General features: G+C 39.5%; 1 protein-coding gene across 3 annotated transcripts in view; it reads right to left on the bottom strand.

Annotated features, from left to right (window-relative positions):
• pomt1 (protein-O-mannosyltransferase 1) overlaps positions 1–19,737 on the bottom strand; it is a 241,570-nt gene that overhangs the window by 19,835 nt on the left and 201,998 nt on the right. For all 3 annotated transcript variants that reach the window (XM_035436345.1, XM_035436348.1, XM_035436346.1), the window contains one exon: positions 11,448–11,545. In XM_035436345.1, coding sequence (XP_035292236.1) covers positions 11,448–11,545 — 98 coding nt within the window. The remainder of the gene's footprint in view (positions 1–11,447; positions 11,546–19,737) is intronic.

The raw sequence follows: 19,737 nt of genomic DNA, 5'->3' as shown, positions 1-19,737 counted from the left end.
TGAATCTTCTGTTTAGGCATTGCAAAATAAATTTCTGTTGCAAAACAACCTTCGTAAACAACCTTTGTAGGCATAAAGTCTCAAGAACGTTGAGACTCGTGTGTAACGTTTTCAGCATGCACACTGAAAAAATGGTTTGTTTACACAGGAGAAACAATGCATGTCCTTTTAGGCAAGCATAACAATCAATACATGAGGGACATCACCTCAGAGTTCAGTAGATGACTAAGCCTGTTAGATGGGAAGATGAATCACTTGATATGCCTGAAGTGAAATGTAAGGATGAGGGGGGAAAAAAACATGGTGACAGAAAAAAAAATCCTCTAGATCAACCCCTGATCATAAGACTTATTCATAGTTCGATAATTCCTTTGACAAGATAAATGTGCGTATATCATTCTCATTTGTAAGTACAGTTGTGGCCAAAAGTTTACATACACCCAGACTAAAGACATTCAAACCCAATTTTTCACAACTCCACACATTTCATGTTACCATACATTTCCTGTGCTAAGTCAATTAGGGTATTTACTTTAAATACCATAAGAGGAAATTTCAAGATAATAGCTAAGAGAGATTTATTTCAGCTTTTATATACCATGTCAGATTTTCAGTGGGTCAAAAGTTTACATACACTTTGCTAGCATTTGGTGGCATTACATTTCAACTGCTTAACTTGAATCAATAACTTGGGGTAGCCTTCCACAAGCTTCTCACAATACTTTGCCGGAATTTTTTCCATTCCTCCTGACAGAACTGGTGTAACTCAGTCAGGTTTGTGGGTCTCCTTGCTTGGACACGCTTTTTCAGTTCAGTCCACACATTTTCTATGGGATTCAGGTCAGGGCTTTGTGATGGCCACTCCAATACATTCACTTTGTTGCCTTTAAGCCATTTTGTTCTTCAGAGGTATGCTTAGGTATGATCATGGTCCTACTAGAAGACCCAGTTGCAACCAAGTTTTTACTTTCTAGCTAAAGTCTTGAGGTGTTGCTTCAGTATTTCTAGATAATCTTCGTTCCTTATGATGCCATCTACTTTCTGAAGTATATCAGTCCCTTTTCCAGCAAAACACCCACACAACATGATGCTGCCACCCCCATGCTTCACAGTTGGGATGGTGTTCTTCAGATTAAAAGCCTCACCCTTATTCCTCTATGCATAGCACTGATCATTATGGCCAAACAGTTAAATTTTTGTTCCATCTGACAAGAGAACACTCCACCAAAAGGCTAGGTCTTCATCCTGGTGATCACCTGCAAATTTCATTCTGGCTTTTTAATGCCAATCTTGGAGTAGGGTTTCTTCCTTGCGCAACAGTCTTTCAGGCCATGGCAGTGTAGGATTCTCTTAATGGTGAATGCAGATTCTTTGGTGCCTGATGACTCCAACTCCTTCACCAGTTCCTTTGTTGTTATCTTGGGATTCAGTTGAACCTTTCGGATCAAGGTTCGTTCAGCCCTGGGAGTTAATTTGTGCCTCCTTCTTGAACGATGCAGTGTCCGTGTGGTCCCAAGATTTTTATATTTGCATACAATTGTTTGTACAGATGCACGTGGTACCTTCAGTTGTTCGGAAATTGCTAGTGTTGTAGTACTCGAGACTGGTCTTGGTCTTGAGACCATATTTTTATGGTCTCGGTCTCGACTGCATTTTTACTCGGTCTTGTCTTGGTCTCGGAGAGAGAGAATTTTTGGTCAAGACCGGCCGAGACCACAGCTACAGTGACACATCAGTACCTGCCTGGGCTTTATTTTATTTTATTTTATTTTTTTCTGTGATTGGATGTAAAACTTCCCTCTTCAGTTGCAACCAATAACTTCGCTTATTTTAAGCACCGCAGGCACCCGCCCCTCCTCCCTGTACACAGGAGACAGCAAGAGCTGTGAGTGTTACCATCCAAGGACGTGCACAAGGCCGGGCTAAAGTTGCCCGAGCAACAGCCTATTTGCCCTCTTTGGCTGTGCTGCCCCTCTGGAGGAAAAAAAAAAAATATAATAATTTTATTTTTGCTGTTGTGGCTGTGTCACGCCAATTTTTATCTGGGCTGCAAAAATGGTCCGGGTAACGCTATGACATTCTAAAACAGCTGTTATATCCATGGTGACGTAGTTAACGTTTCGTTACAGCATCCATTTCTGTTGCGATAAAGATTCTAAGACAACTCAGCAATTTCTCTCATTTAACAGGTTATTTTCCAGCCTGAAATGCAATCATATTAGTAAATGGCTACACATGTGATCTAACTTTCAAGTAGTTGGCTACCTCCCTGGATATGAAGTAAATGTTTTTACCAATAAATAATAATAATAAATGCAATTTTATCCACAGAAATAGCTATACAAAAAAGGCGAAATAAATGTTGTGGTCGCGATCGCCGTTGTAGACATCAGAAGGAAATGTCACTGACTTAAAAAAAAAGTTGGCTCTCTCTATTTTCCAGTGTAATAAACACCCCAAAGTGAAGCACAAAATTACCTACTGATCGTAGATGAGATCACTGTGAGGTTGCTTTCCATAGAGGATTTCAGCTGCATACTCCTGTATTACTGAAAATGCTGTAGAGGTGGCTAGCTATAAGTGCATACCGGCGTATGAGTGCTGTGTGCATTGTGTTGATGGTAGTGTAGCGCTGGCTATCGCTAGAAGCTAGCTAATTGTTAAACTGTCTACTTAGCTACACCACCATATCAATACGTATTGTATGTATTGATATAGTTGTGTAGATTTCGGGGGGGACGCAGGGGATATGCCCCCCTCAATATTTAGAACACGTGCATTTGTCCCCCCCCCCAATAAAAAATATGAAAGAAGCATTTTTCAGTGGCCCACGAGGTCATTTATCAATATCACTTAACATTTCCAAAACCATATTTGATTTGAACCCTCTGAAAACAAGCATAACACCGTCTTCTGGAGGGTCTAACGAGCTCAGTTTTAAAGCTAGAGCGAATATATGGGTATCATATGAAACTAGAGACCTAGAGGAATCTGGACATACCAGCCAGTTCATGCTAAGTTACTGGGAAAGTGAAAATGCGCTCCAAAGTCGCGACATTTTGACGAGGAAAAAAGTAAGTAAGTAAATCAGTAAGCTGCAATTTAAATATCGTCATTTATGTACTGAACCACAGAATCACAATAAAGTCACAATTTGGGTCTACAAATATGCAGCACAAAAACAAGCACACATACAGACCCCTGTATCACTATACTCTGGCCCCCGACATAAAATACATTTTTATTTCTGACAATAAAGTTGAGTAACCTGTTATACATTATGATTAAGATTGTTCTTTTGATGTTCATATTACCAACAATAATATAGATTCTTCCTCCCTGTATTTCAGGTTCTTGGAGTACAAGGCAGGGCAATGGACAGATGTCACACAGCCTACTGGAAAAAAATTAATGTAATAAAATCTGTATTTTGGTTGATTAGAAACTCACCTTTCAACAGTGTTGAGGAAACTACTCTAAAACTAGTTTACCAAACTACGAGCTACTTCACAATGGAAAAATAGTTAAACTAAATCTCAACTTTTCACTTAGGCAAGCAACATTACAGACATTGTGCTAAATTGTTGTTATATTCTGTTCTATTGATAAATTATTTTTTATTTTTTACTGCAGGCCAACAGTAAACACATTTAAATTTAAACTTGTTTCAAAATTTTGTTGAAAATTTAAATTTCAAATAAATATATATGTTTAATATAACTACTATAAACTAATGTTTCTGTTTATTAACAGCATACTCTCACATACAGATCCAGGGTTCCTCGTTCCCCCTCGGTCGTGGTCTTGGTCTCGGTCTCGCCCCCCCTCGGTCTTGGTCTTGGTCTTCGTCTTGCCCCCCCTCGGTCTTGGTCTTGACTTGGTCTCGGATTACAACACTAGAAATTGCTCCTAAGGAGGAGCCGAACGTGTGGAGGTACACAATATTTTTCTGAGGTCATTACATCAATTTCTGGAATATTCCAGACTGTTTAAAGAGACAGTCGACATGGTGTATGTAAACCTTTGACCCACATGGAATTCTTAATTTTGTGAATGAAAGCTGAAATAAATCTCTCTCTAATCGATTGTTTTAAAATTATCTCTGATGTGAACAAAGTAGATGCCCTAATTAAATTGGCAAAATAAATGAATAATAACATGAAATGCGCTGAATTATGAAAAACTGAGTTTGAATATCTTTAGCCTAGGTGTATGTAAACTTTTGGCCTCAACTGTATATTTACACGTAATTATTCAGAAAATACCCATTTGGAATCAATATATATAAAATGTATCACATTAATAATGATCAAATGCTTAAAACGTATGTCCTCAAAGGCCAATCACAGAAATTTTCTTTCACTGTTAGCCAGTGTTGAAGTGAGATAAAAAAAGCACAAGGGTTCCTATTTGAAACAGCTCCAACCCCTCCCCTCTGTTTCTCCTCTCATTCGGGAAGGGCTCCCTCGCATGAACATCATATTTTATGTCAGTAGACGGCTCACTCCATTGGAGGGAAAAAGTGAAGGAAGAATTTTTTATTTTGATTGGAACGCAGCCCTAAACTCTGAATACCTGGAAGCCTGTACTGTGCACATTGGCCCTCATTTATCAATCTAGCATAGAAACCAGCGCAGATCCAAGCGCAGAAATCATCTTATGACAGGGTTCACGTGTGATTCATGAAACGTTCGTATCTCGCCAATCACAGCGTAAGAATGATCGGGCGTTGATAAATGTGGCGGCTTAAAATAATTGTCACTTAAATATCAAGCCCCTTTATATTCTCGGTTTAGAGGCCTCGCCCCTAGAGTTTACGACATGGAGAAGCGTAATACGGCCAAGAAGAGAAATTTCTCCGACCTAGAAATAGAATCTGAACCAATTAGTTCTATTTAGCAGCCTGAAAAGTGGCATAGAAGGAAGTCAGAAAAATGCAGTGTGGAAGGAAATCACTGCTGTGGTCAACAGCGTTGCCGTGGACAATCAAACTCCAGCTGAGGTTGGAATATTTAATTTATACATCCGTGATATGTATAGCATATATATGTATATATATATATATATATATATATATATATATATATATATATATATATTATAGTAATTAGCTTATAACGTAATTCTTTACATTTAGGTGAAAAAAAATGGTCAGACCTCAAACTCGCCACCAAAAAGCGTGTTGCAGCCCGTAGGCGCAGCACCCAGCTGACTTGAGGAGGCCAGCTGGATTCCAGCCTTGCATTGGCGCAGACTGAGGAGCTTCCATTTCGGGCATAACAGGTGGTGGAGGAGACACAGATGCACCACCTGTGTCCAAGCCGGATAATGGTAAAAATTTAATAGCCTAGGCTACTAGTATTTAAATAATTGCATGGTTGCAGGGTTAATTTATTTCTTCGTTTTAATGATTTTCTAATGATGTTATAAACATGCTTTCGTTTCGTTTTTGTCTTACGGGCGCATAGAGGTCTTCTAACAGAGCCAGATCTGCCAATGCCGAGGTTTGATGGCTGTCAAAGCTCTTGTTTAAATAGGTGACTGAATAAGCATCTAACCTAATAGCTTGTAATTATGTCACCAGTAGCGTAGCCTAACAAGTAGGCTATCTCAAAATAAAAGAGAAATAAATCTCATGGCCTACACTAAAAAACTGTTAACCCCGTTAATTGCAAACAATTTGAAAATAACTATATATGTTAGGGATATGACACAGTCGATGCAGGCCTTTACAAAATAGAATATTTTACCATAGGCTATATATTTTTAAGTGATGAATATGTGGCTGCATATGCTTAGATGCCAGTCCAAATATGGTCTAATAACAATTCTCCGACTCAGCCAGATTTACTATGCTGCACCGCAAGTCCACGCTGACATGAAAACTACACGAGTTGAGACTTGACGTGAGATTTGATCGTAGCCTCCGCTCACGTCCAAATTTATAAATGCCGAGCTTTGCGTGGAAATGACCGTACACCCAGTTTTCTGTCATACGTTCATTTCGTAAATGAGGGCCATTGAGTGCAAACATGGAGGTTCCCATGAAAGTGAATGAGGAACATCTGATTTTGAAGTCCCAGATGGAATTTTGAAACTCGATTAATGATCGTTATTTTCAAATGAAAAGCAGATTGTGAAAATGTGTTCAATTTTTATGCAAATGTGCAGTAATAAATGTGAATAAATATTTTCCCAGAACTTGGACCAAAACAACCATTGTTTCACAAATTGCATACACATAACTAATTATGTTATATTTGACCGTTAAATCATCTTGATATATATATATATACACAAACACACACACACTTACCAGCCACTTTATTAGGTACATCTGTTCAACTGCTTGTTAATGCAAATATCTAATCAGCTTATCACGTGGCAGAAACTCAGCAACTCAATGCATTTAGGCATGTAGACATGGTCAAGACAATCTGCTGAAGTTCAAACCAAGCATCAGAATGGGGAAGAAAGGTGATTTAAGTGACTTTGAACGTGGCATGGTTGTTGGTGCCAGACGGGCTGGTTTGAATATTTCAGAAACTGCTGATCTACTGGGATTTTCACCCACAACCATCTCTAGGTTTACAGAGAATGGTCTGAAAAAGAGAAAATATCCAGTGAGCGCCAGTTCTCTGGGCGAAAAATGCCTTGTTGATGGCAGAGGTCAGAGGAGAATGGCCAGACTGGTTCGAACTGATAGAAAGGCAACAGTAACTCAAATAACCACTCGTTACAACCGAGGTACAGTGGTCACTGGTTTCAGATGACGCTTCTGCCGCGAGAGATCTTCCCGGTAGCAGCAAAGTTGCATACATTTTCTTTGTATTTCTACAGGAACTACTTTTGTTCGCAAAACCACCACCAGGTGGCACTCAAAACCATATGTGGCAGTTAACACTTCAACTGTGGCACTGACGAGCAAAGTAGAACAGTGTTATCGCCGCTCTTATTTTAATGGGAAAAGAGAGGAAAATACATTTTAAAGATAAGCTGAAAATAGGGACATGCTTGTTACCCATAACATTTTTGTGTGTATGTGAGTGACATTTACGTCTATAAATGGTTATTCAACTAACTTTGTGGTCAGACTGTGAAACTTAATAATAGTCAGATAATTTTGAGCAGTCTAAAGTCATCCATTTCACTTAGGATTTAGGGTAGATTTTTTATAAATGTAACACATCATAAATGCAACACGGTAAATAACTTTTTATTCACTGCTGCTAGTCGTCATTTGAGAATTGTATATGCACAATTCAGTCCTGTACCAAATGATTAATGGAAAAAAAACAGCATTTATCACACACATTTATTATAAGCACACTAATTATAAGTACATTTTTTATGTTCTATTTGCTCAAAGATTTGTAAGAAAGCAAGTGAAATCTTCGTTCACCCGGCAGGTTCCTTCTGTTTCGCAAATGAGTAATTACAGGCGTAAATCGGACAGTCTGTCATCAAAGAAATTGATGAAGAGTGTTACATTAGGCCATCTGTTGGTCATGGTCATTCTGTAGGCTTCACCAAGATCATGTCTGCAGTGTGGTATGAAGCATTTTAGTTTTACAAATGATGAGTTTGACAGTTTATTTTTAATCCATAATAGCATACGCTACAGTATAATCAAATAATAATATATAAATCGCTGACTTTCCAGAACACAAGAAAATAGTTGTTTCCTTTAATATGATGTTAAAAAATTAGCTGCTTCCCTTGGCAACTAATAACTATCATTGGGGAGAAAGGATCTGTGTACTTTTTGGTCAATCGTTTTCCGTTTCAGGAACAGAAATTAAAAAGCAAGAAATTAATGGGTGTTCGATATTCATTTTAAAACATAAATCGAAAAACGGTTCGTATTAAATCGTAGGCTATTAAAGAAAACAGCTGTTATTTTCTGATAAGTTAAGGTATGTTGCTATTTAAAGTAATAATCTCGAAGATTTTCATTAAAATAAATGTCTTTTAAGTCACTATCTATCGCTGCATTGGGTAAAACAATGGTGATTGAGCATATTTTTATATTAATTTATACTATTATTATTATCATAATTCATGATAAAAAAACTTGGTGTCTGTGGCGACATTCCCGGGAAAAAATCACAAGCGGCGCACAGTTAGTGACGCGTTTTTCATCACCCATCAGTGGTTGGTCCGCCAGAGAGGGTAGGCGGAACTAACGCAACAGGCCCGCTCTTCACTCACTTGTGTGTGAGCAGCGTACTGTTTTTTCCGGTGTCTGCATGCGTTACAAAAACAGAGAAGGTGGGGGGGGGGGGGGGGTTGGGGGAGTTATGGAACCCTAAAAAGTTTTTGTGTAACATGAGAGGTCATATTATTTGTTGATGTAGATTTCGTATTACATTTAATGACAATGTAACTTTACTAAATTACATAGCTATTTGCACAGCTAACGCTAGCTACCGGACCATGTCAAGAAAAACAACATTAGTTTAGACAATGTTGCGCACAGTATCCATCTCTCATATCAGGTAACGTTGCGTTAGCTAGCTAGCTAATGTAATTAACACAATCTAATGTCGGCTAACAATTAGTAGCTAACGCTACCGACCTCGCAAACCTTCTCTCGAATGCAATGCTACCTTGTTGCAACGTTGCAGTGTAGCTAACTTAAGGCCAGTTCAGATCAATGATTCGCAACGAGACTGGGTGCAACTTGCAAAATTCCGAGACGTCTGATTGTAAACGCTTTATTACTGCACTTGGCGATTTGACAAGGACAGTCTTTTAAATCCTCAGGGCAGGCAACGGCTCTGCTACTAGCCAGTTCACACCGCTGCAATTTTCTCTGCAACATTCTAAAACCGTTTCGCCTCGTTGCGAATCATTGATCTGAACTGGCCTTAACGTTACCGTTATTTACATTGCCATCGAGTTCATCAATATATTATAATGATCGGAATAAAGCCGGGGTATGTGGAGCAGAGCCGGGTCTGATTTCTGAAGACGTCATGCAGGAGAAAACTAAATAAAAGAATACGGCAGTATGGATTAGCATTATTATTTTATTATGCTTCCTCATATGTTCCTTTGGCCTTTATACCCTTTTTTTATGAAATCTCCTTTGTTTTTGTTTTATTCTTCTTGTTCTGATTGCTAATTTAACACCCAGCTCAGCTTTATTCTCTAACAGTTTAGCTAGCAAAACCAGAAACACCAGGGGTAACATTTTGCAAGGCAGTTGTTTCAAAAATACCACGCAACAACCATTCACGAAAAAGACTGCTTATTGTGCACGAGATACATAATTGCACACAGCGAATCGCGAAAATTCTTCTCTGCAGTGTAAAGATGTTCATACCGGGCAAAAGGTGGATAAAGAACGTTTGCAGAAATTGATCATCACTAATTCTAGGTTTGCTACGGCATTTTAACCCGGCTCGGCAGTGTAAAGACATCTTGAGTTAGCCTAATGTTAGACAACGAATGAGTATGTACATAACGTTACTTTTAACAACCGTTTTTTATTCAGTAAATAGTAAGTGTTATAGTTGGCGTGCCAACTGACTGACGTCACACAGGCTACACTGGTTGGATCTGGTTGGATCTATGGGAAGTGAGGTCCAAAAACACGCCTGCAATTACTGCTTCTCGCCATTGGCACCGTCATCGAGAACGAAACTGAAATCTTCGAGATTGTCACTTTAAGTAGCATTTATGAAATTGTGCAAAATCTTAGGGTCTTACGAGTTTTATGTTGCAAACTGTTGTAATATTAAAAAAAAAAAAAAAAAAGAGAGTTACCAGATCCATAAAAATATTTGAATGGCTTCTATGCTGATACCAGCCCAATATCAGCTGGGATTAGGGCTTTATTTTTCCCAAGTACTAATGTTATCTTAAAATCACAGAGCTAAGCTTATTTTAAGATTGTGAATCACCCGGAAATGCAACGCGGTGTGACATCAAGTACAATGCAGAATAGTGGAAGATGTCCTTATGAGGAAATATTACACTCTGCTGCACCCCAATGTCAGAACCCGGCATCCATTTCCTTTTGGCCAGCAGAACTGCCGCCGCGGAGGCAAACGCATCATCTGAAACCAGTGACCACTGTATGCAGAAGAGCATCTCTGAACGCACAACACGTTGAACCTTGAAGCAGATGGGCTACAGCAGAAGACCATACCGGGTGCAACTCCTGTCAGCTAAGAACAGGAACATGAGGCTACAACTTGCATGGGCTCACCAAAATTGGACAATAGAAGATTGGAAAAACGTTGCCTGGTCTGATGAGTCTCGATTTCTGCTGCGACATTCAGATGGTAGGGTCAGAATTTGGGGTAAACAACATGAAAGCATGGATCCATCCTGCCTTGTATCAACGGTTCAGGCTGGTGGTGGCGGTGCAATGGCGTGGGGGATATTATCTTGGCAAACTTTGGGCCCCTTAGTACCAACTGAGCATCATTTAAACGCCAGAGCTTATCTGAGTATTGTTGCTGACCATGTCCATCCAGGGGCGACAGAGCTCAGGAGGTAAGAGCGGTTATCTGGCAGTCGGAGGGTTGCCGGTTCTATCCCCCGCCCTGGGTGTGTCAAAGTGTCCCTGAGCAAGACACCTAACCCCTAATTGCTCCCAACGAGCTAATTGGTATCTTGCATGGCAGCCTTTCACCATTGGTGTGTGAGTGCGTGTGAATGGGTGAATGAGAGGCATCAATCAATTAGAATGGGTGAATGAGATGGATATTCAATTTGGATAAAAACGCTAAAAATTTACCATCCATCCCTTTATGACCACAGTGTAACCATCTTATAATGGCTACTTCCAGCAGGATAACGCGCCATGTCACAAAGCCTGATCTGTTTGACAGCTGAAAAGGGGTTTTTCTTCACCATTGAAAGCATTCTTTGTTCATCCACTACAATGGTCTTCCATGGCATACCAGGTTATTTACTATTGCTGAGCTCACCAGTCCATTCTTGCTTTTTAAAAATGCATCAAATCGTTTGACACACCCAATGTTACAACATAAACTGAAAAAAAAACTGATTTTTTTATGGCCTGTTTTACTGGCATTTACAATTCTTGTTGGCCCTCATGTTGACAGACAACAGACTCCAAATGCAAATGCCAAACCTACCAGCCACACTGCTGATCTGAATGAACTGCACAAACTATCCACGTGTGGACGCTTTTTGTTTCAGGCAGTGAACTTCATGGCCAAAATCTCATCCCCATTCATCCACTGACATGATGTCACTCAACAAGCATGTGAAAAAATGTACATTTGGAAAGTGGGGAAAAATCCCAGCCTTGAACTGTAACTAATTTATCTGGAAACTGTGTACTTTGGATAACAGTGCTGCAGGAAAGAGTTCTCTGTTCTAGTACTACAACAGGACTGCTGAATTGCACTGCTGAATTATTGCATGTGATCTGTATTTCACACCTATAACTATTGAAATTTACTCACCTGTAGTTCCAGGAACTTGGCCATGAAAGTGAGGTTCTGGCTAAAGTGAATGTGTGTGGGTGAGTGCAGCTCCAGCTCCCTCTCCTTCTGTTCCTGGCCTGCAGTGAAAAACACACAATCACATTCATATTCAGTGAGTCCAACAATGTTTTATTAGTCACTGTGCTGTCAATACATTCACTATTCATATTTTCTTATTTGGCTCAGTGTTTATTAATCTGGTAGACAATTATTTGGTATCTTTTGGGAAAAGTGTATGCTCTTCTGCCATTATCTCATGTGCTGTCCTCAAGAATTAAAAATTTGAGATTATGTTACACCTATCTACCACCAGTTAGGACCCCCTTTTGCAACCGGAACAGCTTCAGTTCCTTGCAGCATAGATTCGACAAGGCCCTTCAGGATTCAGCTGACTCGAAAGCATCATACAATTCCTTTTATTAGCTACATTCATGCTGCAAACTTCCCATTCAATCCCACAGGTGCTCTATTGGATTGAGATCTGTGCCCACTGGAGTAACTGAAGTTACTGCCATGTTTGTTGAATCAGATTGTGATGACATGCTTTGCGACGATGCATTATTTTACTGGAAGTATCCATCTGAAATGGGTAGACTGTGGCTCTAAAGGGACGTACATGGTCAGCAACAATGCTATGGTGTGCTGTGGCATTCTAATGACGCTAATGTGTGCCAAGAAAGCATTCCCAACACCATTACACCAGAACCACCACAAGCTTGCAATGCTGACACAAGGCAGGACGGATCCATGGATTCATACTATTTATGTCAAATTGTGACCCTACCACCGGCATGTTGCAGCAGAATTCGAAATTTGCCAAACCAAGCAATATTTTTCCAATCTTCAGTTGTCCAGTTTTGGATATAACATGTCCACTGTGGCCTTATCTTGTTCTTAGCTGACAGTAATGGAACCCGGTGTGGTATTCTGCTGCTGTAGCCCACCTGCTTCAAGGTACGATGCATTGTGCATTCACATATGCCCTTTTGCACACCACTGTTGTAAACAGCTGTGGCCTTTCTGTTAGCTTGAATGAGTCTGCCTATTCTGCTCTGAAATCTCTCATTAACAAGATGTCATTAACTGTAGACTGTAGTGCCTGAAAATTCCAGGAGGGAAGCTGTTTCTGAGATACTTGGAACGCCTCCTTCTGGTACTAACAATCATACCACGGTCAATGTCACTTTGACCACGCATTTCAAGGCTCAAGACAACACAATCTTAAAAAAATGAAATACCTTACCAGCAATTACCCATAAACATGAGTCTACTCATAATTCTTAGTCCAATCATATCATATATTCACACAGCAACAAAAAACTGCAACAGCCATGGCAATAACATACGTCTAGTGCAGTAAAATAAAGTGCAACAGTAAGTACCGCAATTATAAGTAAACGTACTCATCAGGTGAAGGGTCTACGGGCAATTGTCTAAGCAAAAAATTTGCATTGCATTGAACTTTTTTAGTTCGTAATGAAATATTGGGAGATTGCACATATACAGCAGGTTAAAGTATACATGTCCTGGATCAAAAACTTCTTGACCACAAGTTCATAAAATTTAAGGGTGGATATGTAGAAGTACTAAAGATCTATGAAGCAAAAACTGAGCAGTGTACCCAGCGTCTCCAAATCTACCCAAAATGTCTAAATTATGCATTGCTGTAAATCACAACAAATTCACATATTTCACTACAAATCAACTGTTTTTACTCAAGAAACTCGCTGTTGCATCATTTTCAAGTGGTAATTACAAGCTTTCTGTCAGTACAGTAGTCTAAAATACCTAGGGGTCCAGAAACATAACCAAAATCTCTCCAAAAAAGAATATAATGCTTTTTGTCCATTATAAAGCACATAAATGAGCCCTTTATGAAGGTTTAAGATGAAACATTGATATCAGATTTAAAAATGCAAAGAATATTGTCACACAATGCTGTACAGTACCAAAATATGTAATAATTAACTCTTGTATGTATTTCTATACTCTGTACTCTTGTATGTTTTCTTGTATGGGGATGGGACGATATGAGAACAATTTTCAACCGTCCACCACTCGTCATCACTGTTGCATGAATCACAAAAACTATTACACTACTAACTAACGCTTACATTACAGTGAGAAATATCCACATTATATAATACCACTAACCTATTTAAAAACAATCAATTTAAAAAATAACGTATATAACTGAAATATTTTGAACTGTAATACTTACATAGCGGTGATTAAATTTTATCTGTGTTCGGTAGACAAAGACAGAGAGACACAGTAAATCAATGATACAGTTCTACCCGTTTCTGTCTGCTACAGAAAACGATGTCAGATAGGTCTATTAGCAAACATATGGCTTAGCTATGCCCAGAAGTCCTCAATAATAATAGTATTTTCCAAGAAATTATGAAAAATCGTTGACAACATTTTGTTTGGTGCAGCATCTTTTACTGTTCCCACAGAGTAAATGCGATAATAAGAAAATCTTTGGTTACGCTGACCTATAAAAAGCTATTCCAAAAGCAAATTTAGACATGTTACACATCGTTAGAAAGCTTATACTCTCACCTACTGAATAAAATAACTGTCAATCAAGCCAGACTGTACTAGAAAGGGCGACAACACCGTAAACAACACGTGTGGTATTACGCACAGCTATTTTGGAAGGTACCCAGGCATCATAAATGCACGTACATTTCACAAACGGATTGTCCAAGACAATATGACCACTCAAAAGGGACATCTCTATGTGTAAAACCAATGGTAAGGTTGTATATTTATTCAATATTTAGTCCCAGATATTGACTGTAGAATGACATGGTATCATTTTTTTTCAAACTTTGCCTAGTTTATTTCGTTATTCAGTGAGCAGCGTTTTCACAGCTGTTCTTGCATATCTTAGGGCTATTGTTGGGTTTATCTTGTTGCTATGACGGAATATGATTTTTGAGTGGTGAAAGAATATTTTTATGAATGCCCAGATAGACAATATTGTCCATTATGTCATGGGTGGGGGTGTAGTTGCAGAAGAAACTGCAGGGAGGGGGTGTGTGTTAAATGAATGACCAGAGCGACAATGGTGGCGTTGTGAAACTCCGTATTCGGCATAGTTGTCGTGTATTGTCTACTAATGAAGCTAAAACAACGCGTTTCTGTTTTTAACTCATACTTTGGTTGCAGTAGCACTGAATGTCTGAGTTCAGTAATCGCTGCATGCCGGTGTGCTGACCACTAGGGGCTTTGCGCTAAGAAGTTAATGATTCTTCAAAGGTTTTCAGAGGCTTGTGTGATGGATGTGAAAATGAAAATCGCTGAACCACAGAAGCATGCTTTGTAAAACATTTTTTAAAGAAAAAATCGCAACATCATCATTAACATTCCAATTCTCATTAAAACACTGCTACATCTCTTTTTTACCTTGTTTTTGTTGAGGAATATGCAGATTTAATCATTATCTTGTACACATTTATGCATAGTCATTATTGATATATGTTTTTTTTATGCCTTTTCATTCATTACACTTAGTACAGTAGGCCTCACACCCTCTGCTGTGGGCCTTACACTCGGTGCAGCGGGCCTTTGGAGAATGCAGGATATAATGGTCTGATTGTTGCCTGAGGGCCTGGAGCTGCACAGCTGCACCTGCCCTCAAGGCCAGTGTACAGCCTGGTACTGTTTATCTTATCATTCGTCACCATGAAAGAAGATGTAGCTGAATGTCAATTTGGGAAAACATGTTTTTGTCAGGTATGCGACGGGAGGGAGCCCACTGTACTGAAGTGATAGATTGTCAAGGTTGTTCATGAAGACATCTTTATTAGAGAATTTGAAAATGTGGAAGGAGAAATGTGGAAGGAAGGTTGAGAGGAGTTCACAGTCATTGCTTATCGTTATCACTTATTACATATTATCTACTATCAGTCATTGCATACCACTGTCATTATCTATCATCACTGTCTACTGTAGTCCGCACTTATTAAATTACTGTAGCAAATTGTATTACCAGTATATGTTATGTGTAGGGCATAATGCCATGCAGATGTAGGATGGGTTAGGACAAAATACGTTTTGTTTGGCAAGAATTAGAACATTTAACCATTTATTTTTTATATTAAGGGATGGGGGCTTGGAAATATTGGTGGAAAATCTAAGCAGTTGTAAGAGTGGGATAAGCCAGTTAGGAGGGGTTTGAGTTTAAGCTCCACAACAGTTGGAGCTAGAAAACCGTATAAAGGAAGAGTGTATTTAGGGTTGTGTTCAGAGCTGCTTTGCCAGCCTTGGTTTCTTGTATGTTACTTTGAGTCGCTTACAATAAACCTAATTACATCAGAATCTGTGGATGGTTGTAATTTTTGAGGAAGCATCAACAGCGTGGAGGGAACACTCAGTCCATCAGGCCCAGGCTGAAGTTAGGTTCTCCCGCACTTTGTTCTTCTTTGACATTATCGTTAGTCTTCCTCTGTCTGACAGGTTTTTGTTTTTTTTACCCACTGACGTGTTGCCACATCTTTTTCAACAGCTGACTAATGTTAGTAGTCAGCTGTTAGTCCACACCGCTCTAGCAGGTGTTATGACCATAGACATGCATATTTTAATGCTACAGTATATGGTTACGATAGGTGAAAAAAGTAGACCACAGACACATACAATCAGAGTAGCCTAAAGAATGTAAAGATTTGTGGGTGTTGAAGTCTCGTATTTTGAAGCTGTGTTTGTGATTGCTGTAAAAGCGTGAATTTCCATGTATGTTTCAGTGATTTTTCTCAGCAGCTTGATTTCTACACAACAATGTGTCTGGTAAATTGGTACCTGACATCTACCCTAGGGATATTACAATGATAATTATCAAATGCAATAACATTTGCAGCCACAATGTTGTGCATTACCTTTCCTTTTGTCCTTTTTCATTTTAATTATGCCTGAAGCTTTTAGTAAACAACCAAACCGAAGAGACTGTGTGAAATGCTTCCGGAGAAAAAAAGTAACCTCTTTTATCTACTGGATGTTAATAAGACAGCCTATCAGCGCCAAGGTCGTACAGCTTCCATGTGATCATGTTTTTGTCAATCAAACGGAGTTGCGAGGCCTTGCTGCTGATTGGTTGTCTTACGGTCACTCAATAGATAACAGTGGTGATGTTATTTCTGAAAGCATTTTACGCAGCTTCTGAAGTGTGGTTGTTTACTACCACATCAGGTAAAATTAAAGAGAAAAATGCTTAAAGAAAGGCAATACACCACACGGTGGCAACGACCATTATTGCATTTATAATTATCGTCACAATATATTGCCCATCCCTATTCTATCCACATTTAATGGGTGGTTCGGTGCTAGCTTCATTCCATTCTGTTACACTGATATGCAGCTGGCAGCTATTTATTGGTAAAACCAGAGGAAGTAAATAGCAGGGTTGGCAGGAACTCCAAATTTAATTTAACTGTATAATCAGAAGTAGAGTTTGGGTGCTGCTGCATTGCTCATCCAGTTAAGGCATTGCACTAGTGCATGGAAGAGCCCACAGCGGGTTCAAATCCTGAATCTGCCAGTGCCATTTGTGGCCAGTAATCCAACAGGTCAACTCATAGGTTTTAGCGTAGCCTAGCATTAGGGAGCATTCAATCAGCATGATGAGAGATCCACATCTCACCGTTCTTCAGTGACTTCAATACCATGAGAAACAGGAGACCTTATGAGCATTCAAGGTCTGGCCATTACAGCACACTGCAAATAGCCTTTTCAAGGCTTTCTAAAGAAATTACCATTCTGCATACAAGCCCTGTGCTTAAAAACATTAACCTATGTGCCCTGTAATAACATGATATTGAAATAAAGGATAAAGAAGTACTGGATGAATTACTTAAACTAAAGACAAATAAAGCAGCAGGCCCTGGCAGCATATACCCAAGAGTATTAAAAGAGTTAGCTGAGATCATTTTTAAAACACAGGCAGGCATTTTTAGACAGTACTTAGAAACTGAAGAAATACCTGAGGACTGGAAGCAAGGTAATATAATACCAATATATAAGAGGGGGGACTGTACTGATCCAGGAAACTACAGGCTTGCCAGTCTAACTTGCATCACATGTAAAATCTATAATTAGAGACAAGTTGAAAATAGTAACATCCTAAGGGATAGCCAGCATGGTTTTTGTAATAATAATAATAATACATTGTATTTATCAGGCATTTATCTGAACACTCAAGGTCACCTTACATGGTATTAAAATGGATAGAAGGATGACAAGACACTACAGATACATACATGATATTAAAAACAGTTAGAAAAGACAAAGACACTGCATTTACAGGACATGGTATTTAACATAAAAAAATAAAAAAATAAAATAACAGTAATAAATAAAACTAGAAATACCACCTCGCGGTTGTATGCCTCCGCCAACCAGTAGCCAGTTTGGATATAAAATGTCATCACTTCATCATTTTATCCTATTAAACATTTGTGTTAAACTTTGTCGTAATTAGCGTATGAATTCTTGAGTTATGGCCAAAAACGTGTTTTGTGAGATCACAGTGACCTTGACCTTTGACCACCAAAATCTAGTCAGTTCATCCTTGAGTGCAAGTGGATGTTTGTGCCAAATTTGAAGAAATTGCCTCAAGGCGTTCCTGAGATATCGCGTTCACGAGAATCGGGACAGATGGATGGAAGGACGGACAGATGGACAGACAACCCGAAAACATAATGCCTCCGGCCACAGCTGTGCTGTGACGGCTGCATAATAAATAAAGGTGGCATGGGGGAGTAGATAGCTATGTCCTGTTCAGACAAAAGCTAGTGTGAAGAGGTGAGTTTTTAAATGTTTCTTAAAAGTGGAGAGAGTCTCAGTATTACGGATGTGGGGAGGGATTGTGTTCCAGAGTTTGGGTGCTGCACAGGAGAAAGCCCGATCACCAAGGGTGGAGTGGCAAGATGTGGGTACAGTTAGAAGTCTTGCAGAGGAGGAGCGAAGCAAGCGAGTGGGTGTGTGGTCCAGGGGAAGATCAGTGAGATAGGCCAGAGCTAAACCATGAAGAGCACTGTAGGTTAACAGGAGGGTTTTGAGTTGTATTCACAATTTTACTGGCAGCCAATGAAGTTTGTACAAGATTGGAGGGATGTGATCGTATGTTTAGTGTGGTTCAGTATTTGTGCTGCAGAATTTTGAACTAACTGAAGTTTGTGTATTGATCTGATTGGGATGCCAGTGAGAATAGAGTTACAATAATCCAGTCGAGATGTTACAAAGGCATGGATTAGAGTTTCTGTTGTTGAGTAGGATGGATTGGGCCTGAGTTTTGATATGTTTTGGAGATGGAAAAAGGCAGATCTGGTGATGTGTTTTACATGAGGTTCAAATGAGAGAGTGGAGTCAAGAATGACACCAAGGTTCTTCGCATGAGTGGGATGGGGAAACCGTCAATACTAATGGAAAAGTTTGGAGTTTTGGATAGTGTGGATTTACACCCTATAAGCATTACTTCAGATTTGTCACTGTTACGTTTGAGGAAATTACAGGTCATCCAAATTCTAATGTCCTGCAAACAGTTGATGAGAGATGGGGGAGGAAGTGCAGAGGAGGGTTTGGAACTTATATAAAGCTGTGTCATCAGCGTAGCAGTGAAAACTAACACCATGACGACGCATAGTCTGACCCAGTGGTTGCAGATAAATAATGAAGAGGAGAAGACCCAGCACCGAACCCTGTGGAACACCCTTAGTGACAGAAGCAAAGTCAGATCTGTGATTCTTTATGGATATGTATTGCTGCCTATCAGAGAGGTAAGAGTTCAGCCAGGAAAGTGCAAGATGGGTGATACCAAGATTAGCCAAGCGTTCAAGCAAAATTTTGTGACAGACTGTCAAAAGCAGCACTCAGATCCAGTTGCACTAAGATGTTTAAGAGGTTGTTGTCAGCTGCACGGAGAAGATCATTGATAATTTTCACCAAGGCTGTCTCTGTGCTATGTTTTGTGTGAAAACCATATTGAAAAGGTTCAAGTAACTGATTGGTGGAAAGATGGTCCTGAAGCTGAATGGCAACTATTCGCTCCAGTGTTTTGGCTAAAAAAGGCAAATTTGAAATGGGTCTAAAATTGGGTAGGTTTTTAGGGTCAGCTCCTGTTTTTTTACGAATAGGTGTGACTGCTGCCACCTTCAGGCTACTTGGTACAATGCCAGAGGTGAGAGAGGAGTTGATGATAGCCAGCAACAGGGGAAGGAGGGCAAGGAGGCAAGATTTGACTAGCAAGGTGGGCATTGGGTCTAGCTGA

This window comes from Anguilla anguilla, chromosome 10 (genome assembly GCF_013347855.1).
Source record: "Anguilla anguilla isolate fAngAng1 chromosome 10, fAngAng1.pri, whole genome shotgun sequence".
Lineage (NCBI taxonomy): Eukaryota > Metazoa > Chordata > Actinopteri > Anguilliformes > Anguillidae > Anguilla > Anguilla anguilla.
Note: the sequence above shows the minus strand (reverse complement) of the source record. Positions and strands in the feature narration are given on the sequence as shown.